At 39.9% G+C, this 24,600-nt stretch overlaps 2 protein-coding genes across 2 annotated transcripts in view; one reads left to right on the top strand and one right to left on the bottom strand.

Moving 5' to 3' along the window:
* The window catches only part of STARD9 (StAR related lipid transfer domain containing 9), a 94,451-nt gene extending 89,534 nt beyond the window's left edge, over positions 1–4,917 (top strand). Inside the window, exons 29-33 of the mRNA XM_085299886.1 lie at positions 534–598; positions 686–891; positions 1,353–1,432; positions 1,789–1,947; positions 3,144–4,917. Of these exons, the coding sequence (XP_085156012.1) occupies positions 534–598; positions 686–891; positions 1,353–1,432; positions 1,789–1,947; positions 3,144–3,245 (612 nt within the window). The 3' untranslated portion in view covers positions 3,246–4,917. The remainder of the gene's footprint in view (positions 1–533; positions 599–685; positions 892–1,352; positions 1,433–1,788; positions 1,948–3,143) is intronic.
* A 2,166-nt stretch (positions 4,918–7,083) lies between these two features.
* The window catches only part of CDAN1 (codanin 1), a 30,559-nt gene continuing 13,042 nt past the window's right edge, over positions 7,084–24,600 (bottom strand). Inside the window, exons 12-28 of the mRNA XM_085299885.1 lie at positions 24,452–24,566; positions 23,433–23,576; positions 22,608–22,774; positions 21,874–21,955; positions 21,088–21,177; positions 19,959–20,013; positions 18,849–18,982; positions 17,972–18,075; positions 16,220–16,369; positions 15,707–15,770; positions 15,138–15,216; positions 13,981–14,138; positions 12,356–12,463; positions 11,917–11,980; positions 10,492–10,694; positions 9,622–9,729; positions 7,084–8,925 (exon numbers count right to left, since the gene is read on the bottom strand). Of these exons, the coding sequence (XP_085156011.1) occupies positions 8,800–8,925; positions 9,622–9,729; positions 10,492–10,694; positions 11,917–11,980; positions 12,356–12,463; positions 13,981–14,138; positions 15,138–15,216; positions 15,707–15,770; positions 16,220–16,369; positions 17,972–18,075; positions 18,849–18,982; positions 19,959–20,013; positions 21,088–21,177; positions 21,874–21,955; positions 22,608–22,774; positions 23,433–23,576; positions 24,452–24,566 (1,951 nt within the window). The 3' untranslated portion in view covers positions 7,084–8,799. The remainder of the gene's footprint in view (positions 8,926–9,621; positions 9,730–10,491; positions 10,695–11,916; positions 11,981–12,355; positions 12,464–13,980; positions 14,139–15,137; positions 15,217–15,706; positions 15,771–16,219; positions 16,370–17,971; positions 18,076–18,848; positions 18,983–19,958; positions 20,014–21,087; positions 21,178–21,873; positions 21,956–22,607; positions 22,775–23,432; positions 23,577–24,451; positions 24,567–24,600) is intronic.

The following is a 24,600-nucleotide window of genomic DNA, read 5'->3' as shown; positions in this document are numbered from 1 at the left end:
TCATGTTTTCTGAAATGTTTAAAGGGAAACTGGTAAATCTTACGAATTGTTGCATAAGAGGAATGGTGGAGGTTTACTGACTCACTGAACCTAGTAGTTAGATTTTATCATCATTTTAGTCTTACATAAAGGTGTAATTTTTATTCTATTCTCTGCTATTCTCATTCACCTTACATCTGTGCRTGGCAGGATAYGACAGCATAGTCAAAAGGAAAGCAGACAAACTTTACATTTCAGATCAGATGGATTCARTTAACAGCAGYTGGAGATTTTTTTTTTTTTTYCCTGCCCTTTTTCCACAATAGACAGGTTACGCTTCTATAAATCCTCCTTCAAGCAGAGAACATGGGGGAAGTCAATCTGGCCATTACTACTCCCAAAAGATGACAAGCACTACAAAACTAAGTGCTTGTGGTAAACTCAACTTACTGGTTTGGCTAGGAGATAACCATAGCAGCATGCAGAAGCTGAACACAATTTATAGTTTATATAACATTCTCTTACCTGCTCTTCCTTTGTCATTGTTTGCTAAGGTAATGGCAGCATGTGCTCATAACCTGAGGAATCTCTACACTTGCCAGTCAGCAGCTGGTTGGAAGTAAGTTTATGGCAGGTACTTATGATGGGAGATCTCTTTATGTACTTGAACCTCTCTTGAGCAAATTCCTTTATATGTCTTTGATAGATACCAATGTACAGAAAAAGAGGTGCTGATTTACTACAAAGTCTTCCCTTCAGCAACAAAGCATGGGTTTCTGGGAGCAGGCGTGATAGAAAGATCTCTTCCGAGTGTGTGGGGACTAGTGAGAGATCCTAGCAAAAGGCATCTGTATGACAGAACTATCAACACAGCTCGAATACACAAGAAGGTAACCAGCCATATTCAGCTGGGTGAGTATCAATACAAATGACTGACCAACATAATGAATCTGTACTTTCTCAGACTGAAAGATTGAAGATCAAAGAAGAAAAGACCAAAGCCAGAAATTCAGGCTCATCTCATCTCATTTTTCAGGCTTGAATATACAGAATTTTGTTTAATATGGGGACTTCTGTTTTGAAAAAAAAAATCCTTTGCAGCAAAAAAAAAAAAAAAAAAAAAAATCCATCTGCTGAAGTGCAGATGAACACACTGTTTTGAAAGTCAGAAGAATCTAGCTTAAGTGGGCTCTTGAGATGGTTGCATCTTAGTAACAAGTTATTGTTAAGTACATTATTCCCTTAGGCAGCTGCATCAAGAAGTCAAAGAAAAATTTTTCTTTTCATGTCAAGTCAAAGTTGTCAAAGCCTAATTCTCCTTTTTTGTTGTTGTTGCTTTCTTTTTTCCTTTTTTTTTTCTCTCCTCTCCCCAGTATATTTAGTGACTGATACCTCCCTGTGTTACCTAAAGCAACCCCGGGATTTCTGCTGCATTACTGTAGAAGCCAAAGAGGTAAAATATTTTCTCTGAGGCACAGTGAAATAATTGTTTTAAAGTCATGGTTCAAGGACAAAGGAGAGAGGGAAAGGAAAGTTCATGCTCTTATTTCCAGAAATGGCAGTACAGCAGGAAGAAGAGCCCTGCTGATATGACAAATGAATTATGTATAAAAAACTCTCAGAAAGAAATTTCAACCAAGCCAAGTCTAGTAAATTAAATATTACAGCATATTCTGGTTACAAGTAGGATTGGGACAAAATATTTAATAAGTAATTTGAGAAATGTGTCTTATGGTAAACAAAAGAAAACATAAAACATGTGCCTAAGATTTGTCTTGAGTTGTTGTCTTTGCACATCCTCACATGCAGGAGAACTTGTCTGTCTTGGCAATTCAGTCCATCTATGATGCATCAATGCCTCACCCTTGTAAAGAAGTAGTGAGAGGGGAGATTTTGCCAAGTGCCTGGATACTGGAACCTGATGTAGTGAATGGAAAAGACATCACCAGAGTCATTTACATGACACAGGTGAGATTTTGCAGTACATCCACCTTTTTGCAGTCTGATTGCTACAACTGTTCTGCAACAGCTTTTTGCATTCAAACTTCAGAGCTGGTAAGCAAGTGGCAAAAAAAATAGAGTACTTACTTACTTACTTACTTATGCTATGCTGCGTGAAGTTTGTGAAGTGGCTGTAAGTTACCTTCATTTTACTCTACCTAGTATGATATATAAGGYAATGCAGAGATAAGATTATTAGGAATAAAAAGCATTAAAAGGAGTAATAAGCATATCTGCCTAAGTATACAGTGTCACATTTTTACAGCACCTAAAGTTGTTGCCTTGATCACCAAGACACTACTGTAAAGACTTATTAGCAGTTTTAATATGCTTAATTCTCATATGGTGAGCCAGTAAATGCTATATCCARTGTTAAAGATTGGAGAGTTTTGTTTGCATTTTCATCCTGCAGTAGATACAGGAAGACCAGCTCTGGCTCCCATTTTCAAAATGCATGGAAATCCTTACTGTTAACTTTTTGTAACAAATGTATTAATTCCTCACACTTAAAAGATACAGAAGAGAGGCCAAGATTAGGATCCCAGTTAAGAATGAGAAAATCCTGCATTCCACTTATTACAGACTCGCTTGAAAAGCAGGTTTTCTCTAGGACAGTAGTATTAACTACTTGAAAAATATCCACAAGAGAATACAATAATGTATAATATATTTAGTTTTCAGATAACCTCTTAAAATAAATTTAACTCCKTTAAACTTAGCTATATTAAGTATATTTTTAGGACACAATTTATTATTACTTTTAAACTGATTGGTATATATGCCTTTTATACTGTATATGGAATGTTTATGCATTTTATAATGTATTATAAGGCGCATATGCATGTACACACTTTCAGTARGATTATACGCATCTGGCCCATAAAATAGTAATATTTAATCCCAGTCAGGTGGAACTCAAAAGGAATGTGGATCATACATGGGGAAAGTAACATCAAACATGCAAGCCTTTGAAAGTCTAAGGAGTGTTGGGAAGAAAAAGATACAAACCACCACAGTACTGATGACTTTCAGCTATAAACCACTTTTGTGCTTACCATGCACTTACTTACAACATCAGAGCTATTCCAGGCTGAGGAATTGCTTTGTTCAAAAACAGATAGGTGTAAGACTCCCCCAAACATGTGCCTTTCTTATTTCTACAGGTGGATCTTGGTGCCCCAGCTATTCCTGCAAGGCTCCTCAGTTCCATTGCTAAGCGACAGCCTTTGGTGATTGCTCGACTAGCACACTTTCTTTCGAGTTAGTGTTTGCCACCAAACTGGATACTTAGAGCAGATGGAAGTTTGGAGAGACACAAGCATCTGTAAGGGTAATGTAAAATGCTGGCTCATAAGACAGTCACAGTTGAGCCTCACTTGAGAAGCCTGATTGCTAACCTGGAAGTATACAAAACTATAACCAGAAGAAAGGATCATGTATTTCAACCAGTGTGGCTTCAAATAAACCCAGCAAGTTTTATAGGTACCTGTCCTTCCTGAGACAGCTATGGAAAAGCTCTTAAAGAACTATAGGAAGATATGTGTCTCTGGAAAGAGGAGAGAGAAACTTCACWTTACAGTAGCCAGCATCTTACATGCAGAAGTGTATTATAACTTTTCTGTTTCCAAGCTGTTTTAAAGATCAGCCTTCTCTCTCTGATATTTTAGGCAGTGGTAAGAAAAAGGCAATAGAAGTGATGCAATACATTAAAAACTACTGGAAACAGTGAGTATACATGCAGCTTGAGATTTTTTCCAAGTTCTTCATTAAAGATGCAAAGCCACTTTCTAACAKTGAGACAACTGTCAAACACAGAATTCATAACGGTGTAGATAGCTTGCCAAGTAAATGACTTCTCCTTGAAGGGAAGTTAGAACAGCATGAGATCCACTAGTCATTCTACGCCCTGGATAGATTTTTCTCAGATAGTTGGCTGACTATTTGCAGGCGTTATAGTCAGATTATCACTACACTATGCAGCAACAGCAGAAAACACCATACCTCAGGACACAGTTTTACTGCACTGCAGAATTAGGTGCTTTGAAATAAAGAAACCAAACTGACAGCTGTAAACAATGACACTTTGTCGTTGTTAATAGGGAGTAGTACTGACTCAGCAGCTTGTTTCTAGAACTTAAATCCTGCAAATAAAGCAGCTCAAGCACTTTCCCATAATGGCTTTTTCATCAGTCCTTTTACACTTCTACCCCAAAGCATTCAGAGTTGAAAATTTAGCCTGCTATAGTCTTACCACACTTTGTTCATAACACGAACAGCTGTCTCACTGCAGTGAATGCCGAGTCTTCCCATTCAATTACCTCGTGGTATTCCTGTTGAACTTCGTTCAACAATCCTGCTGTTAGGCTTTAAATGTTTGTTCAATAAATTCCCTGGMTTGATCACACAACTCTAAAATTAAACATTACCAACCCAAATATCTTAAGTAAGTAATTTGTCTCTTTGCACAACTATAAAGAATCACTTCAGATACACTTTCTAAGCAATAAAAGCTGCCACAATATTTTTCTTCAGCTCAGAAAAGCCCACGTTGTTCAAGAAGCTGTTGCACTTTAAACTTGTCAAAGTGAAAAATACATATTCAAGCATCCACTTTAGAGTCAAACTCTGCTGCTTTTACACAATTACTTTCCATAAGAGATGCATTTTCCCAGCATACAGTGAAGTAAGTAAGTTCACTGCACTCCTACCTTTGAGTCAACGGCCAAGTTCTACCTTTAGTGCATCTTTGCACATGTATAACTTTGGCTTTCAGCTTCTGTATTCCTTCCTGTCATTAATGTATAGTCTTATAAGAAAAGGTAATAGCTACTTTAATTTGATATTTAAGAAAATAGCAGTTTTGAGGCATACCAGCCCAAAGGTTCCCATCCCCACCAACTATACCAGATGGGATAATAAAACATTTTACTTACTTACAAATTTTCTTCTTTTTATGCTAGGATGGTCATGGTCATGGTCATGGATGTTACCACTACTGTATTACTGTTATCTTCTGGTAGGGTCAAGCCTTTTCTTGAAAGCGTGCAAACAGTATGGTTCACTTCATCAGGTGTCATGTATCTCCCCCAACAGCCCCCTCAAAGAGAGAGGCAGTGTGTTACATAAAGTTTCCAACAATAGAGCAGAAAAGATAATACTGCCTTTTCTCAGATTCACATTTGGTGGGAAGGGAAAAATAAAAGTGAACAAGGAAGTACTTACTTAAAAAACCCTAGAGGAAAAAAAAAAAAGGCAGAAATTGCAGCATTGTCCCTAATGCTACTTTCCTGCAGCTGGACACAGATTTCAGGAGAAGGCAAGGGATGTCTTCATACAATCCACAAGATTTGCTCAGTGCTTTATTTTTTCCTTTTATTCTGGACATGGCACTAGTGATAAAGCAGTTCGTGTAGGAACAACATCTAGGGGGACTCCTGTTGGTCAACAATGCCAGTGCCTATGAAGGCTAATGTCTTATTGTACAGTACATCAGATGTTTATTTTTATAGACACATAAAATTGTTTTTTCTATGTTTACAAATTAAGTTATTTATATATGCTTGTTTTGAAGTGTTTTTATATGCTATCAAAGCTAATTTTTATTTTTATCAGTATTGAATTAATGTAAGCTTTTTTTTTAAATACAATTTTCAATTAATACTAAAAAAGCTATTTAAATAAATGTTTTCTTTTGCAAATATAACATTTTATGGTACCTGTTAATGTATGGCATTCATTTGTTTGGGAGAAATAAAAAAAAGCTAGCAGATACCTAATTTGTTAGTCTAGAATGGGCAAAACACACTCTGTAAATTACTGCTGAGCAGTAGGTGATCAAACCAATTGTACTGTACCATCTATTGTTGCATCTCTGCTTTTAATCAAGATTGCTATTTTCATATCCACAATAAATGGTATTTTCTACACAAGAAYCAAATGCCACAGGGTACTGTGCTCCAGCTAAACTACTTATCAATGAAACTATGCTTACACAGGGGGAGGCAGTTTTCTATTCAGTGATGTGGACACTTATGCTGAATTAAGAAATAAAGGCATAGTTTGTGATAAAAGATGTAGGTCTTCTACAGCCTCTGAGGAATGTGCATGGAAAGTTACTCTGTGGAGCAAACATCAAGATAGATAATCCCCACTTTGATTGGGTTCCTGTGACTCAGTGCCTTGCACTTCATGGTTAAACTTCTTCCTGTGTTCAGTCACACAACTGCTTAGTATCTGAATATCCAGAAACAAGTTAATGCAATTCCACTTTTCGTCATTTTCTTTTGGGAGTTGTGAGTTTGCAGTAGCAAAGATGGCACAAGACAGGCCACACATGCTGACCTAGCCTGCTGCGAATGCTCTCCTCCCTCCAGTTCTCAAATGCTTCTTCATTACCACCCCCATTACTAGAGGCAACGCTAAGCAAACGCGCATGAYGCTTAAAGCTCTGACAGAGAGAAAAGTCTACCAGCCCAGTGGGACACCAGAGAGTCAGGGATCCTTGTGAGAATGGTCTCATTGAGTATACAGAAAATAGTGCCATACAATCATTTAAGTTTTAGCTGTGAAGTCAGGTGTCTGGCTGTGCACAGCAACCAGGGATGACTGTCACAGGATGCCCAGGAACTAGAATAACAGCATCAAGATGAGAGAAGAGAGAAARTGGGTTTCTTACCTGCTTGAAGAACGCTTCCGCCCAATTGGGCACAATTATGCTGTCCCTCACTGGCAGTGCTAAACTGGTTCTGGGGCTTGGCCACCTTTTAAATAAGGGTTTCCAAGCAGTGTATTKAAAAAGAATAATACAGGTATGTTGCATTTATAAAAATAGCTGTGGCCATGTTATCTATGCAGACAGTTTTAGACTACTTGAATAAAATCAGTTCCAGAGAAGAAAGCACCTTTTACCATTACGGATCCCAGCTTCCTTTTCCTGTCGTCATTTAACAAAATAATGCTATTTCATCATAAGGAAAAAAAAAAAAAAAAAGCAGCAGGAGGCAGAACAGGAGAAGTAATTACTATACTTTTTCTGCTCCATGCTTTGTGGCAAAAGACCTTTCTGCTCTTTGCACTATAACAAAACTGGTATACACCAACAGCTTGGACAAAAAAACAGGACATTTAATCATGTTTATTATGACAAACAACAACTTCAGGTGAGACCTTGCAGCCAAATATCACATAACACTTAGCCTCAGGGAGCAGGTATAGCATGAGCAGGATACTTGCTATTTCAGTTTATATTACCATGTCTTTACTGCTTAGGCAGCATGTCTACTTTTAGGTACCCTCTACTTCATTCACACCRGAAAACCCCTAAAATAAGACAGAGATGGCATGTGACAGATCTTTCAACACAGTGCTTAGTAACCGAATCATTAACTCCTCAGTACAGTTCAAAACACAGTGATGTTCCTCTGTGGTCTCTTGCTCTCTATCAATCAATCATCTAGATTTTAACAGAAGTCAGAATTCTACTTAAAAAAAGACCCCCAGAACTAATTATTTGTTGTTATTAAAATTTAAAAAGCACCACTAAGATATTACTTTTTCCTGCCTCATATAAGAAAGAGGCGATCTAATTAACTCACAGTATTAAAAAGCCCTAGGTTCACCTTGTCCAGATGTTCCTCTTTCTTACATAGTATAGTATTTGCTTTCTGAAAAGCCTGTGCTAATAGGACGCACATAGACAAAAGGAAAATATAATCCTTACTGCTACAGGAAAGAACATAAGACATCTAATAAGCAACTAATTATGTTCTGCAGCTACCAGTAGCCCCCCAAAACAAACCCCATTTTGCWGAGATACTTGGGGGTAATAGGGAGRTCCCACCATTGGTGATGGTCTATTCAAAAGGTCAGAAAATGCCCACTGTCCTCCATGAAACGAATTCCTTTCAAACCAACTCTCTGGAGGATGTTATGCAATGCTTTTTTCACTACTTTTTTCCTGTCTGTTCTTCCAGTCTGTAGTTTTTCTTGCTGGAGCATTTCCCACCTGAAAAACCCAAACTCAAGGCAAGAAGGATTATAAAAAACAGTGAATGGCTAGATGCCATTTATGCTCACATACTATAAAAACATTTCTTAAAAATACTGTCAATCTATCTTCAGTAAAAAATATACTCAGATATTTTCTCCCTTATTTCCATTAAAAACCCCAGGAAAAGTTACATTTCCATCAAGAGATGGAAAGGGAAGAGAAAAAAAAAGCCTTAAACACACAAATCTTTTAAGAACAGCATCGATGTTCTGGTGTACATATTTAATATGGTTTCACTTTTAAAATGAGTCTTTTAAAGATTAAAATCAAATCTTCAAAATCGAGCTTACAGTGGAAAAATAAATATAGGCTCATCTCTGTGTTATACAGGTTCACCTTTTCCCTCCCCCTGACAGCATAGTCTTTGTTAAAAGAGAGCATGAGAAGTCACATTCATTTAATGACAGCCACCAGAAAACCATCTCTCTTCATCACAAAATAACTTTTATCCACCTGAATTGATTCCTGGGTCTGGTCACAGTTTGTTTCTGTATAAATACAAAAGGTATTTATGAGTCTAAAAAAATCAGCTGCTGCAAGCCATGATCAAGGTGCTTAAAGGACTTTTGACTTGGAGATCCACTTGCAGATGTAAATCCTTCAGAATAGTCACCATTGCAAAATGTCCACCAATAAAGACCAGTGCAGTGTTCGTACAGCAATCTCTTATATGCAGGGCTCTCCCAGCAAGGAGCCTGCAATGCCTTCAGCAACACTAAAATTCCATTTGCATTTTCATTAGTTACTTATATCCACAGAGTCCATTTCCACTAGCTTTGTGCTGTCACAGTACCTAGAGATTGTCTTGCCAGATCACAAGGGTTAGTCCTGGGCTCTTCCAGATGATGTTCTGATATAAATACTCTAGACAGCATTTCCAGTTCTTTTAAGAAATCCTGTGACAGTACAAACCAGAGAGCTTGTATTAACAAATGTCAACCAAGAGGCTTAATTRTTTTAGTAGAAAAGACTTTACAAGGTTCAATTTGTTGCTAGTCTTCCAGTGCAAATACTAGACAAGCTATAACATACTGTAAAGATGAATAACCGCAGTTCTACATATTCAGCCATACCTCTGATCCTCAGACCCTTCTTGGTCACTGTTACAGCTTAAATAATTAAACACCTCCAGCATGCAAGTGTTCACCACACTCAAAGTACCAGCCATTATTTAGCAAGGGACTTGCGCCATTTCCTACGTTTCAACTGCTGGCTAGAATATTCTGACTCATCTCAACATTCTGGAGGAGGCAAAAAAGAGGCTGAAAGGCAAGTCTGCTCAGTCTGTCTGGTCAGCAAACACATCCAGGTTGGAATAAGAGCTGGTAAAGGTGCCAGCAAGTCTCCAGACTGGTTTACAGTTTCTTTGGAAATGTTTCCGATGAGTGGGAAGTGCTGGGAGTTGCGCAAGTACAGATTCAGCCCAGACACTGGTAACAGTAACAAATTTGCTGGATGCCAGTCCTTCTGCTGCATTAAGCAGGAACTATAGAGAGGGATGGTTATAGTCCTCATCTACTTCAAAGTGCTACAAGGATTTACCAATCTGTATTTTTATTTCACTCAGTGCTCACACACACATTATTACTTACTGAGGGCCAAGGGAGTTCTTTGAGGTTATGCAAGCAACTCTCTATTTCTCTAATTCCCATTAGATCGTGTTCTACAAGACCATGAAGCATGAAAAGGAACAAATCCCACTGCAGAATAAAAAAAATAAATAAATAAATAAAAAATCAGCATCTCAAGAAATGGATTCTGTGTTCGCTTCCTGCTTTATCCCTACACAGTTCACGTTTTGCCTTTTTGCATCACAATATGGGGAAAAAGAAYGAAAGAAGAAAGCATGTTCTTTCTCCAGGTTGGGCAATAAAAGCACACCAAAGACCAACATTCAAAACGAATAAAATTTCTTGAGTTCATACTTCATATTCTATTATAAAGTCACAATTTCTAGTTCCCAATTCCAAAACACACAAAGTATTTTGTTCCTAGCTGTTCAAGAACAGCTTGAAAAATTCTTTTCTTACTTTTCAAAATAAGCTGATTTTAGCCTGCAACTAACTAGGGTCATAGGTTAGCTTTTCAGCTTCAAATTTGGGGATCTTTAAAGGTAACAYGCCTACCCATGCAAAAATGAAAGCTGATAGAAGACACAGTTGCAATCAAATGCAGAAGATGTACAGTCCCAAAATCTCCCATCCCAAACAGGCTATTTTGCCAGATGCTCTTACATTAAACTATGCATTCTTGACAGTTCCCCAGACAGGTCTACATGCTAACAAGTACCTAGCCTTCTTTATCCCTGCAAAAAGAATGCCCAAAGTAGACTAAATCCTTCTTATTCACACATGAAGTCAGTCAACACTGAAGTTGAGAGAACTCTGAGTTCTCTCTATACATGTGTATTTCAGACTGGAGTAGATAAGTGGTAGCTCTCCGCAGAGCTGAGAAAGCCCTACCTCTCGCTGTTTGACTTCTGCAACATAGGCAACATTCTTCCTGCTGAAGATCAGCTGCACAGGAACAGGCGTCCCAAARTCCTCCTTCCAGACAGAAAGCAGCAGTTTCAGAAGGCCATACGTGGGACTATTCTTTACACGTAGCCTCTCAGAGCTCTTCTCTGGGGGCCTGAGCCCCAGACGCAGAGGAACACGATCTGAAACTGTAAGACAAAAAAGGTGAATCTCTATAGCTGTACCTTTTCCTTCCTATTGCCAGCATCTTGGTCCAACAGCACATTTCACACAGCTGGTAATTGAATAATCAAAGTAAAACATACTCTGTAAAGGTAAGCCAGTGAACTAAGGAGACTAGAACTTATAAAAACAAGCAAAAACGAGCTCTGAAACTACACTACAAAGTATTACACAAGAAGAGATCTACACTGCTTTGAAACAAAGAATACCATTCAGCTGGTTGAATGGTTTCTTCTTGAAAGACTAAATAAAAATGGAAATAGTCAGTCTAATGTTTAAAAGAGGACCTAAGTGTTACTCCCAGAGTAAAGAATGTTACAGAGTAAATCAACATTTAAATCTATCAACAGATTAAACAGCAGTTTATACAYAGATTTGCATAAGTTTATGCAAGTAAAAGTGAACAGTACAGTGTTTTCTTGAACTGCAGCTAAACATACACACAGGGAAGATATCAAATYTTCCTTGGAACAGTCTAATGGAAAAGCAGATTTACATCGCTGTTCCCCAGAATGAATTTTCACAATAGTCGCATATAGATTGCTTTCTGAAAGAGTAAACTACATGAAGACTCCTTGAAAAGTTCTAAAAACAGCAAACGTAAAGGTCGTCCATGGAGAAAACATCTGCATCCAGATCATTAGTTCATGCTGAGAAAAATATTCCATTTTACAGATTGAGCAGGAAAAAAAAGGGGGGGGAACCCCACTCGTTAACTCCTTAACACACTTGGTCTCTCCTATACTGACTGATCTTGCCCAGAATTCACAATGTACAGAAAACAAGTTACTTCCCTTCTCCCAAAAAGAAAAATGAAGAGGACAGGCCTTTACTTTTAGGAAAAAGCAAAACCAAACAAACATTTAGCTGCAATCCTTCAGAGGCAGAAATGCTAGAAAGTTTATTGCATATTTATACGACTGTATCAATAAGTGAAAAACAATGGAGATGTGAATGAGAACACCAGATCAGAAGGATGTTTAGTTACAGTATAATGCYGTTTTGCAGAAGATGGACAGAAACACGAGCAACCATCCAAACTGGCAGAAAAAAAACCCACAGACTCAATGGCACCAGAAAGAAGCAAATATCCACAAGCTCTAAAGAGTGAAAGCTCTAACCCCATGGAGTTAAGAGACCAGTAATAGCACTTTTTAAATCTTAAATTGCATATTATGATTGACTTACCCAGCAAAGAAGCCAACTCAACCGTGCACTTTGCCAGCTGTTGTTCTGATGTGGGACACATGAACTGGAAAACAAAAATGTTTTATCTTTGTCCTCATACTGCAGGCTGGACAAAACAGGCTTCACAAAGGATAAAATTAGTGGAGAAGAGTGAACAATTCACAGTAAGAAGCACAGAGATGTGATCTGATAGCCATTAAAGAATCAAAGCCAAGAAGAGATTCTGCATGAAAAGAGAGTTCACAAAGGCTAATTTAAGTTACAGGCAGATCTACAAAGTCAAAAAACACAATGCAACTGTGTTACCATTTGAATTCAGATGAGAAACATTTTGACTGAATTGAACTCTGAGGCAGGGCAAACTCAAGAGTTTGCAGGTTATGAAGATGGCTCAAAGTGCTGTGAAGTTTCTTTGTTGCTTTTTAAAAAAAACTTCTACCTTTCTGCACCGAAGGGTCTGACTTAGTCTTCCAAGCAAGCACTCCAGCCAGACATAGTCAATCACTTCATCTTCATCCCGTGGGCCCACAGCAATGCAGAGTACATCCTTGATGAAAAAGACAATAGCAACTCACCTATTAACACTCAGAACTTCCTTAAACAGATCTTTGAATCCTGTGACAGAAGTTCACACATCGCCCTCAAGTCCTCATCAAAAAACCTGACCATTTAAGTTAGCCTTCTCCTCACTTCAGAGATAATAGGATTGAGATCAAAGCTGATTTTATGCAAATGTAGGCCTGGTTTTCTCCCATAGTTCCCACTGATGTGGGGTCAAAGTCAATAAGGGCTCCCCCYGTTCATGCCCTTAAGAGTAAGCACCCAGCTTTGAAAATTTGAGAAAAATTTGCCAAAGTTGCAAGCAAGTTCAGGTAGAACTGCTATGGAAATCTAGATGACTATTGACAAGGTAACTTCAGCTGAATATGAATAATACAGCTATGGTATAAATACTTGTTTACCCAATTCTACATGTGGTACCAACCTTCACCACCAGTAATTTACCAGTTAATATCAAAAACCCAGAAGGGAAATCAAAAGAAGAAACCATTTTAAAAGTTGCATTCCAGAAGACACCCTGTCAAAATATCTTTCAAAAGGCAGCAGTTTACAGAAAAAAGCCCCTGATTTCTTCCCATATCTTACCCTATTTTATTTTTGCCCAGTCAGGAAAGTATTAAAGGATATTTGTACTTTTCCTTATAAAACTGCTGGAAATCTGGTTACAGTGAGATCCAGAATTATTGCTTGGACAGACAAGACTAGGCAAAAAGTAGGCAGAACAAGCAGTGAAAAAACAAAGAAGGTTTTAGAATTCTATTTCTTTTCTCAAGTGTTACTGTCACAGGTTATATAATTGTACGATCTTTACAAGAACAGTGACCTTTTAAACACATAAAGACCAAAATGTATTTTGAACCAGACTGAATAGAAAACTGCTTGAATCTAAGGCCCTTCACCATCATCAAGTGATTCTGATTCTCCCCAGTTATACCTGAATGAAAGGGCAGRTGCAGACTGGTAAAATTTTTTCAACAGATTCATACAGATACATCTGACATTTAATTCAATGCAGAACTCCTCTGATGTGTAAGATGAGGATCTAACAAGCTCTGTAGAACTGAAAGGACCAACACAAAATACTTATTCTAAGCAGAGACCAGGATGTATGACCAAAAAGCTCTCCTTAACAACAATCGGGTCCACATAAAAAGAGCCCTTTTGATACACCAACTMTTCAGTATACAATCACACACAATGCTCATAACTGTTGTTTCCACGCCACCCACATCAAATGGCCATTGCCATAGTACCAAGAATCCTGTATTTGAGATGGCACTCCTGACCAGAAAACACCAATCTACACAGAGTGGGAAAGAAGGGGATGAAATACAAAAGACCTTTCCATCCCACTTCCCACATACTCCTCACACGCAGTTCCTTAGGACTAGGATGCCATTCCTCCTCCCCCCTTAATAAAAAATAAAAAATAAAATAAATAAAATAAAAGGTGAAGAACAAGAAGGGAGTTAGGACAAGCCAGGAAGTGACCACACTCTGTACCTTTATCTCATTGATGATTTGGGAGGGAAATGGAGCATGGTGTTGACAGCCTGGGGGACAGTCCCTTCTCAGCTCCAGAGCATCCTCGCTGGCTAAGGAAAGTCCTGGTGCTTTCAGCATTCTGTTGAAGGTTGCCTTCACTTCTCTTTTGATCAGTGCTAAAGAGAATAGGGAACAAGACYTGTTTACCTCAACTCTTTCTCCAGTGAGGCAGATAACCGTTTCCACACGCTACCCCTGTAAGCCTTCCAGGCTCAGGACTGTTACACAATGAAGGAAGGATACTTTATACTTTCAAATCCTCATCACTCTCATATGCTGCTTTACAGGCAGAGGCACTGGTAGGGAGAGAGAGAGCTAACCCACAGATCTAAAGAGAGGCACAAGCTACCACTGATTACTCGCTCATCTCTAATTTTCCATCAAAAGGATTGAGAGGGTTTAACAAACATGAAGTAGCTAAGCCAGGAAGCAATGCCAAATTATAAAGCTGAATCAGCGTGATCATACTAGTCCAACTACTACGCCCAAAGCTGGGYGTTTTGTACCAAAATAAGTTTTGACCAACATCTGAAACACTAAAATGCTGCTGCTGCAAATGCTGCTAGATATTTCTCCCCTGATTCTTGACATGACCTCCTGAAATCACAGGCTTGAAAGACTCTCGAGTTTCCAGAGCACTATTACAGACTAGAACAACTATAACTGCCTTCAGCTTGCTGAAAAACATCCAGTCCAAGAGACATTTGATTTACAGAAGTTTCCAGAAGCACTGTGTAGATGTGGACCATAAGGTGGCTTGAGAGAGTAGCTGTCTGTATCGTACATTTGCGGTGCTAAGACAACTTCAGCCTGCATGATATTTTCAGAAGACATCTTCCATAGCATTCATCCTCAACACCTTAAGAGCCTCCATAACTAAAATCACTTACATGGGCCAAGTCTGAAAAATCCCCGGAGAAAGAAGGTTCTTGGAGCTAGAAATCATTCCTCTTATTCCTAAACAAGGAGGAACAGAGCAACTGCATGYTTCCCACTAAAAGAAAAATGAGTGTGACCAAGTACTTCATGACACTGGAATGAACTTCTATGCCTTCACCTCAGATAACAGTACTATATCCACATTAGAAACCCCAGTGCAGGGTAAGGAGACGCACCTGCAATGTTGGCAGAAAGCCAGCCACAGGCCTTCTCAGTAGCCAGTTCCACTGCAATGTCTTCTGCACTATTCAAAACCTTTAGGGTCAGGATAACAAGCACAGTAGATTTACAACCAACCACATCACTAGTCAGTGAAAAAATCAAAAGAAACTCTATCAGGAAAAGGTTTAATCTGGGACACCATCATTTAAACAGGGCACCATCATCATTGTGGGAACTGATATTCTGAGCAATAGGACAGGCCCTTTTCAGTTTCCCATACAAACCCCATCAATTATTGTAGAAGTTGATAGTAAGAAAAGCATTATTCTTGCAATGTGAATGTAACCCATACCACTAGTCTCAACAGATTTAGGAGTTTGCTATTGAGTAGGGAATCACTTTAGCCAGAATATCTAGAGCCTAGAGATGGTGAGTCTTCCTTTTAGCTAATAGTCTTTACATCAGAATCTCAATAGATTCCATTGTCCTAAACTATTAAGAGATAAGTGAAGCAGCAATGGAAATACAGTAATGATCTGAATTCAAAGTCAAGTACTGAATAAGTTTTAATAAAAATACATACTGCTGCAGAYGTCTCTTCTGGCAGTAACACTCTTACTGCCTCAGGCCCTTTCTTTTTGCAAAATCTGCAAAGGGAAAAAAAAMCAAGAAAAACATGCACAGTGTTAGTCAAAGCTCTTGGACAACAGCCAGAAGTTCATTAGCACAGGTACTTTCACATACTCTCACAGTCAAAACCRCTTGGAAGACTTAAGTGAAAAAAAGTCAGATAAAGAGAATCAGATGAGGAAAGACAAATTACAAGCTAACAAGCTGCAATACTCAGTTTTCCAAAGAGGGAAAACACAGTAACTGCAGTGGATGTCAGTTTGGAGCTGGATGCAGAGGAACACAAAGCACCTTTATTCCTTCCTACAAATATGACATTAACTGGCTGGAGGCACAGCAGAAGAGCAGAAGTCAGGGTTTAGAATTACCAGAAACTGAACATGACAGACTAAGCCAAATCAGGCCTATAGATTCTGCAATAAGAASAGAAGGGAAGGCACAAGTTTAAATAGCTTTTCCTTCTTACTCTCTGCCTCTGATGAGTGCCTGGGCCCCTTCCTCATACAGATGAGCGCACACCTCTTCCAGCAGCTTGTCATGATTAGCATCCTCCTCCTTCACTTTATCCTGCAGCATGACTTCAGCCCTTTGAACCAACTCGGCTACTAGCGTTGCCCTGGAAAAACAAACAAACAAACAAAAACAGCAGACCAAAATAAGTATGGGGCGGGGGGGGGGGGGGAATAAAAGAAAACCCAACAACCCCCACCCCTAATAACTGTTACCAGACTTTTCCCCCCATTCCAGGAGAATGCCCATTTCCCTCCCAGGTGCAAATGCAACAAGCCACTCTGCTAAAAAAGGAATTAACCATGCAGTGTGCAGTACTATGGGACCTYCTTGATCTTTTCAGTAAGGAGAAATAAACAGCAATGGAGTATCAGAGTACTGGTAGAACTCACAGTTAAAAGATTAAGTTTTAACATACATAGTTACAGGGATCTTTTCTGGCAGCAATACCCTCAGGCTCTGAATGGATGTCAAAAGTTACAAGTTGTCAACAGCAGCTCATTACAGCCGGTGTTCCTCACAGGCCATGCTGTTTAATGTCTTCAAGAAGCCTGACAATGGGACATAACAAACCCTCAGCACAGGCCCCTGGCAAAGGGCAGGGCTGCCATTCGGAAGGACCTGGCCACACCGGAGAAATGGACTGACAGGATCCTCAGAAATTCAGTAAAAAGAAATGTAAAGCTTCACATCTGGTATGGAATAATCTCATGTACCAGTACAAGCTGGAGTCTACCGGCTAGGTAGCAGCCCTACAAAGGAGGACCTGGGGTTTCTGGTAGACAAGTTAAACAAGTCATTGTGCAAAGAAGGCCATCCTCATATTGGGCTGCATCAGCAACAGTGCAGCCAGCAGGTTGAGGGAAGTTACTGCTCCCCCTCAGCGCTGATGAGGCTCTATATGGAATACTGTGTCCAGTTTGGGGCCCTCAGTACAAGAAAGCCATTGACAACTGGAATTCAGCAGAATGCCACTAAGATGGTTGGGAGGCTGGARTACACAACATATGAGGGCAGGCTTAGGGAGCCAGGTTCATTTAGCCTGGARAAGAGAAGGTGGGCTGGGGAGAGACGGGAGAATGGGAAGAGGGARCAGAAAAAGTTACAGAGCAAGATTCCAGAAACTGCACGACAAAATGATGAGAGACAACAGGCACAAGCCAGGCAAGGAAAATTCAGAAAAAGAAAACATCTTTCAAAAAGAGCAGGGAAATTAAGCATTGCAACAGAGTGCCAAGAGGTTCCTGAATCCCTGTCTTTGTGGACTTTCACAACCGAACCAGAGGAGACCCTGAGCAATCTGACCTAACTTAGAAGCTGGGTGCTGCTTTCAGCAGAAGGCTAGACCAGATGACCTCCAGAGGTCCCTTCTGATCTAACTTTTTTATGATTAGCAAGAATATTCTGAAAGTGATATTAAGTCTCAAAATTCTCCACTAYATTTACATTCCAAGTCTCCTACAGCCATATAATCCTCATCTTTGCATTCCTCCTTAAAATTCCCCCTGCRATACAAAATCGGATGTTGCTTGACCCCACTGTCATAGCCTTCCAGAGCCTCAGTGTTCTGCTATACAGTACACTGAGGGAAGGTTTCTCCCCCTCTCCTGAATCTTCCCCTCCATACAYAGAATTCTAAAGAATCATCTCCTTCCCTCAGTGCTGCAGAGTTATTCCTTAAGTCACAGAACAGATCACCAGCACTTACTTGATGTGCTTAACGCAGTTGGATCCCACCCTCTCTGCCACAAATTCAACTGTTCTCCGCAAGGAGGGGGGCTGGTTGTGGAAGAAGGCCTGTTCCAACTCTGCCTGTTCAAGAGAAAYGAAGTGCTACAATTTGATTAGAGCACTCTACCCAGATCCTCCTCTCCTCATCACAGAGGCAGACAAAACTAGCACAGTTCCTGTCCTAATGAGCATTATTTGGCTATATCAGCACATTCTGCTTTTGTAGCATCTGGCACCCCTGTAAAGTCTCTGCTTCCTATTTCCTTCCAACCATTTAACCCAGAGCTTATTAACAGCTTTTCCAAAACTAAGAAAGCCAGTGACCAGTGAAGACAAGAATGGGAGAGCTCTGACAGCACCTGCTCACAGTGAGCTACATATGGGGTTCGCTTTTGAAAGAAAGCATTATCTTAACTACAGGTTGGCAATCCTGTAGGCTCACACAGTTCTCATCTTCTGTGGAAAGCAAAGTTACAGCCTTACCAAAGCAGAATATGAAAAATGTACCAACAATAGATGTTAAAAAGACAGACACAGAGAAAGGCTAGTTCTGCCTTAYAAGAATGCTTACTGAATTTCTCTGGAACTCAGCACCCACATGACATTCCAGCCACACGATTTAAGCAGTGGAATGCAGAGGAGGCAAACCTGACTGTCAAAGAGCATTCCCTGCTATCTAGGTCTACATCCTTCTTTCCTTAACATTATGATGCCACTGTGCATTCTACCATCATACAAGTAATTTCTCCTGCCCTGCTTCCACTTGAGAAGCCACTTACATGAGTTCAAAGCAAGTACACTGGCGCTTGGCTCACATCAGGAGTCAGCACACAGCCCTTCCCAAATTTCACTACCTGCAGTTTTCTTTGTGTGACAGAAGGTTTGGGTTTCAAGGACTCTGCAGCTGTTGGAGTGATTTTCCTTATAAAGCCACCATTCTTTGCTCCACTGCCAGCCACAAAAGAGGCGAGGAGTTTCCGCAGCTCACCTGTAAAGAAAAAAAAACAGTCATCAATCCCACATGCAGGAGAACAATCCAAACTCACAGAAAATTCCAAACAGCCAAGTCTCATCTCCAGAGCAGATTCTTTCCACTTCTGCGAAAGCTGAAGTTTCTGAAGAGCAGAGAGGCATCCCACCCACATAACTGGCAGGGCAGAGCAGGGAAGGCAAGGCTCCAAGAAGTTCCCCRGTACTTAAGGACTTGCCCAGAAGGATCAAGGAGCAGCTGTTTCTGCRACCCCTTTTTTTATCCTGGCAAGCAGGAATTGTACAAAGTCTACAAGGACAACAGGATAAGCAGCAATTCTCAAAATTCCAGCAGTGTCAGARGACAACACGGGGGAAAAAGCCTGAGAACTTGTTCAACCTCCAGAAACTTTCATGATGCAGGAACTGCTGTGTTAACATACAGCTTTCATAGCACCAAATGCCCAGGAGGCAGAGCGCTGTCCCACCATCCAGCACTCTGTTCTCTACAGAGAGGGGCTTTACCCATAGCAGTCAGATCCCAGAAAAAAAAGAAGAAAAGATGTAGTTATATTGCCTCAGACAACAACCTGATAAAAATATCAGTRTACAAAAGGATTCTTCCCCTCTGCCTGACAGTAGAACCGTGCTCTASAACTAAGGCATTCCTCACAGTACAATCATCTCTCCCTATACCTATACAACAGTATACTTAGCAGTATACTTAACTCCTTGTTACACTTCTTCCAGCACGTGGACAACAAGCTCCCCCTTCCTCCATATCTAGCTCTGTAAACCAACTATCCTGGCTGTGCAGCCTCCCTTCCCCAACTTTACCAGCTATTATCCACAACTACAGGATTCACGACACAGTTTTTCATCACGGTTTAGTTGTACAATAGCTGGGATCAAAGGTTGTGAGGAATGGGAAGAAAGACGATTTGAGGACTCACAGTATGAAAGAATGTTATGACAATCATCAATAAAATACTCACCAAGATAGGGACAGCAGGTATAAAGCAACTGCTGATCCACCAAGGGTGCAGAGTCCTGGTAAGAGAAGGGAAGAAAAGTTGCAGGACAAAACAAGAAAGTCTGTTCAACAAAACAAGAAAGTTTTCTAAAGAAAAGTCAGAAATTACATACATATAGTCATAGGCACATTTCAAAGCAGCCTTTCCACAAAAACAACAAAGCTAACTGGATTCCAGATCAAATGCCTTCACAGTAAAATGATGAACTTTGCAACCACAGGTTCAGCATAGCCCTGTAAYGCATGATAATCTGCTCTACATCCAGTTATACAGCTCAACCTTTGCTTCCAATCACCAAAGCCCAACTGAAAACTAATAGTTTTGGAAGGAAACTAGGTTTGTTACCTCTCACAGCTGCTCCTTGTGAGAGAAATCTGTTCAGAGAAGAGACTAAATAAGGCACATCTGCTGTGCATTACACTTCCACAGGTGCAGAGATTCAGTTGATCTCTGCACTGTATCTCTGCCACTGATTGATGGTGCAAAACAGAACTTTCTAGTTGGAACAGGATACACGTATACCTTAGGTAACCTACTGCTGATTTTTCCAGGAATTCATTGCCCAGAATGGAATATACAATGTTTCAAGTAACTCCCAAATACTCACCTGCTTCTCTGCTTGCTCAAATTACTTTCAATTCAGTTACCCTTTGCCATATAACTGGATAGAAGTTGACTCCAAAGATAGTAACCTTGTTTTTACAGTCCTGTTTTCATATATCTGTTGAGTTCACCATTACTAATATTTATTTTGGGGAAGAGCTGCAATTTATCCCTGTGCAAGTGGAGACAAGAAATCTATGACTAGGAAAACAGCTTCCATATATAAAAACACTTGATTCTCCTGCATAATTTTGCACTTATTGTGCAAGCCATTGCAGCATTTGAGATGACTTCTGCCTGCCAAAAACCCGAGAGCTCTAACACAAACAGTTTACAACCCAGGACACAAGGCAGTCTAGCCACTTGGCAAATTGGAGCATCCCATCCATTTGCCTTCAACTCCTTTGCTCAGCACAGCTACACTGACATTAAACTCCTGCGACTCCTCAGCCACAGATTCAGAGGAGCTGCTATTTCACGAACTCACCAAAGCTCGAGTGGATGTCACAGCACCCATCATCAATCCCTCCTTCCTGACATCAGTGGCAAAGAACAACTCTTCAGGGACTGATGGAACCTGAAACAGAAACCCCAATCTTTACAGCCCAAACAGTAGTCAATAACTTATAGTATTTCTGATAAAGAGGGTTTTAAAATTTTAGCAACCTCTCCACCCGCAAAAAACAAGAAAAAATAGTGCTGAGGATCCTCTAGGCCACAAGGATAACATTTCCCCATAAAATTCAAGATTTAATTTTATCACCTTTTCATAAAGCACATTCTTTACCCTCCCTATACAGCATCTTCCACCTGTCGAAGAAGCTGCTGCTACTCAGTCGCCTTCTTTCCAGTTGAGACACAAAATGATTTTAAAAGCTTATCACAAACCATTCCTTTATCAAGCAAAAAAAATCCTCCATTAATTCAAGGGTGTCAGTTAGTATGTTGCCCTTCTGACAAGAACTCGCAGTTTTAACAAAATTAGCCGTCAGTTTGCTTACAAGGATATAGATAAATAAGGAGAGAATGTTTCAGCAAAAATTAGAATTCAAATYGGAAAAGTGTTATTTCACACAAAAGTCCACTATAGGAAAACAATTCTCCATTAGAATACAGAGTATTGTTAAATCCCACACTAGTGGAAAAGATTTTAGTATTTAGTATTTTACGGTATTTTAAYTCATTTTTATATTACCTTCTATTGAGTTTTGTTTCCTGTTTTTCTCCAGGGCAGAGCTTTAGAAAGAGCTTTAGACACACAGGAGAGACTCACCTGAAAAAGCCAACCCAGAACTGCAAGAATCAGCAGCTTGTTCAGGAAACTCATCTCCTTATCTTCAGAAAGGACCATTAACCTGCCACACAGCAGGAGCAGTGGGAGAAAGTGTTAGACTTCAATAGCTCAATTCTAAGAAGGAAGTCCAAATCCCTCACCTTCTGATCATACTGTTTGTCACAATGTAGACATTCCCCATTTGTCTGCTGCAGAGCTGAAAGCACGTTCTATTTGCTTTGTGTGTATGCATCCAAATAACATGCTGTTTTAAATTTAAACTGGAACAGCAAACGTTAAGTAACCCACTAGAACAGGCTTCAAATTTTCCTCCCATACATAGAACAAAAAAAAAAAAAAAAAAAAAAAAAAAAAAAAAAAAACAACCCACAACAACAAAAACCACTAGTGCATCATCTAGGCATGGAAAACTTTGTAGGCCATTACAAGGTTTAAAAATCACAGCTGCAGATGTAGAATGAGAGAGTCAGGGCTTAAAAAAATTTTATTTACTCAAAAAGCATATATTTAAACATTAATCTCAGAGTTTAAGATGTGCTCCCTTTTTATGTAAGGCAAGAAATGCTCATGATTTGCTCTAGTGTAAAAGATGTACCTTTTATGAGAATCTCAAGCTAGGGTCAGCATGCATCCTTAAATGCCATCTACCCCAACTATATGAGCATGTCTTCACAGAAGAGTTCTTGAACAGATGCCCTTTCCCAGGCTCTTACCTGTATACCTGCAGCAAGAGACAAAATACCTTCCTGTAGTAATCAAGAAAAGGAGCTATATGATCCACAAGGGAAAGGAACTCCACAATCCAAGGAACAGTGAGGACAGCACGTCGGTCTCGAATAGATTGTCTCAGAAGCTTCAACACATCCAGTACTGGCTGGGTCTTGATGGACAACAGAATTTAAAGCAGCAGCCTGAAGTTATCTTTTGATACTTGAAGAAAAATCTTATCTATAKCATGGCTTTTCTTGCTAAAAATCATCTCTGCAAATACGGGTTGCTGTTTTGGCTAACGAAAATTTTTCTCTGCACCTCACAGATAGAAACCATACCACAACAGCAACCACATGTCCGACAGTATTTTCAAAAGGAAAGTTCTAAGGCCATAAGCTTGACTGTGTACCAGTGAAATCAGGTTTAGCCCCTGCCTCCATGCACTCAGTGTGCCACATGGCTAGAAGCAGAGTGCAAAACTAACAAAAAACATTTCTAGTGGCTAGATTTTACCGCATACATACAAGCCTTCCTAGCTGAGTCTGAGTTCTGATATAACAGCCCCAGTTTGGCAGAGAAAATGGAAGACACGGTACCTCACCATCACCACATTGCTCCTTCTTTTCTGTCTTATGCAAACTCTTTTCCTTCCTTTGTCCGTACCCCCCATGACATGTAACGGGGCACAGACCAGAGTAATATAATTCTAGGAACTACTGGCTCACTACGAACTGACATCACTAATCCTAATCCCCTCATCAGATTAGGAAACGTGCCTGCCAAATAAAGGTTCACGACAGATCTCTTGAAAGTGTTTGGTTTCTTACTCTGTTTCTTAAAGCTACTGCAGACTCTAGCAGGTCTCTAGTTGGCTGTTCCATGGTGCGATATGGCAAGAAAACAAGAAACCCCAGGAATTTGGCAAGGAGTCGCAGGCTTAATAGCACCACAGTGAAACGCTTCTTTTCACCCTGAAATGAAAAAAGGAAAAAAGCTGGGGCAATGCTACCCTAGACTGGCAAAGCAACTACCTACAATGCAACTTCCATTCCTTTCATGTAAAAGTACCACACAACTTTGCCACTGCTTTTAATAACAGTACATTTCCAAAATGCCCACATATTATAAACATACATATTTAAAACTGCTTCTGCATCCAACTGCTCCACTTGTAGCAGTAAGAAATCAATCTGAGAATGTTCTAAAACAAGCAGCTGCTAAATCACACCTTCACAGTATTAACTTTGGAATCAGTGAGATGGTAGAAAGCCGATCTCACGATGCTTCCTTCATATGGTTATTGCTCTGCAAATTTCCACAAATATTTGGCTGCTACTTTGCTAACACAGATAAGCTCTGAGACCTCTGCTAGGTACAGATGAGTGAAGGAGCATCTGAATAGGCACTACTGCAAATTCATTCTTACTGAAGTTTTTCTATCTGGAAGAGCAGCAAGGTGTCATCGCAACCAAGTGCCACAATTAAACCTGGTTATTTCATTGATGAAGCAGATCTGACATAGGGTACTAGTAAGCTAGAGGCTACATCACAACAAATCACTTTTCAAACCATTGTGCATCATCTCGTAAGACACAGTTCCAAGAGCACCCTGATGCACACAAGTAACTGGGAAGGGCCTCAGACATGTATAACCAAGTTAGATTGTCAAGTTACCACAAAAACAAACGAAGAGACTCTTGTCCTGCAAATACCACGGCAGACACTCCAAATAACTTAAAAAGTACTTCTAAAGGAAGAAAATCCCATTTATAACTAAAACAACAGTTCTTTAGCTACATGAACAGTTCAGGGAATTCCTGCCAGATGTGTTTGCAAACAAGCTTACCTGTTCATCCATATCTGCTTCCCCATCACTGTGCTCATGCTCTATCAGAGTAAGGCCGTCTAGTTCGAGTATCTTCAGGCACAGGCTATCCACCAGGTGCTGATTGAACTGATAACTTCAGCAAAAGATGATGAGTCAGACTGGGCTGA

The sequence above is a fragment of the Rhea americana genome, unplaced genomic scaffold, assembly GCF_003343005.1.
Source record: "Rhea americana isolate MKP2758 unplaced genomic scaffold, rheAme1 scaffold_155, whole genome shotgun sequence".
NCBI lineage: Eukaryota > Metazoa > Chordata > Aves > Rheiformes > Rheidae > Rhea > Rhea americana.
This window is presented reverse-complemented; position numbering and strand designations above follow the sequence as displayed.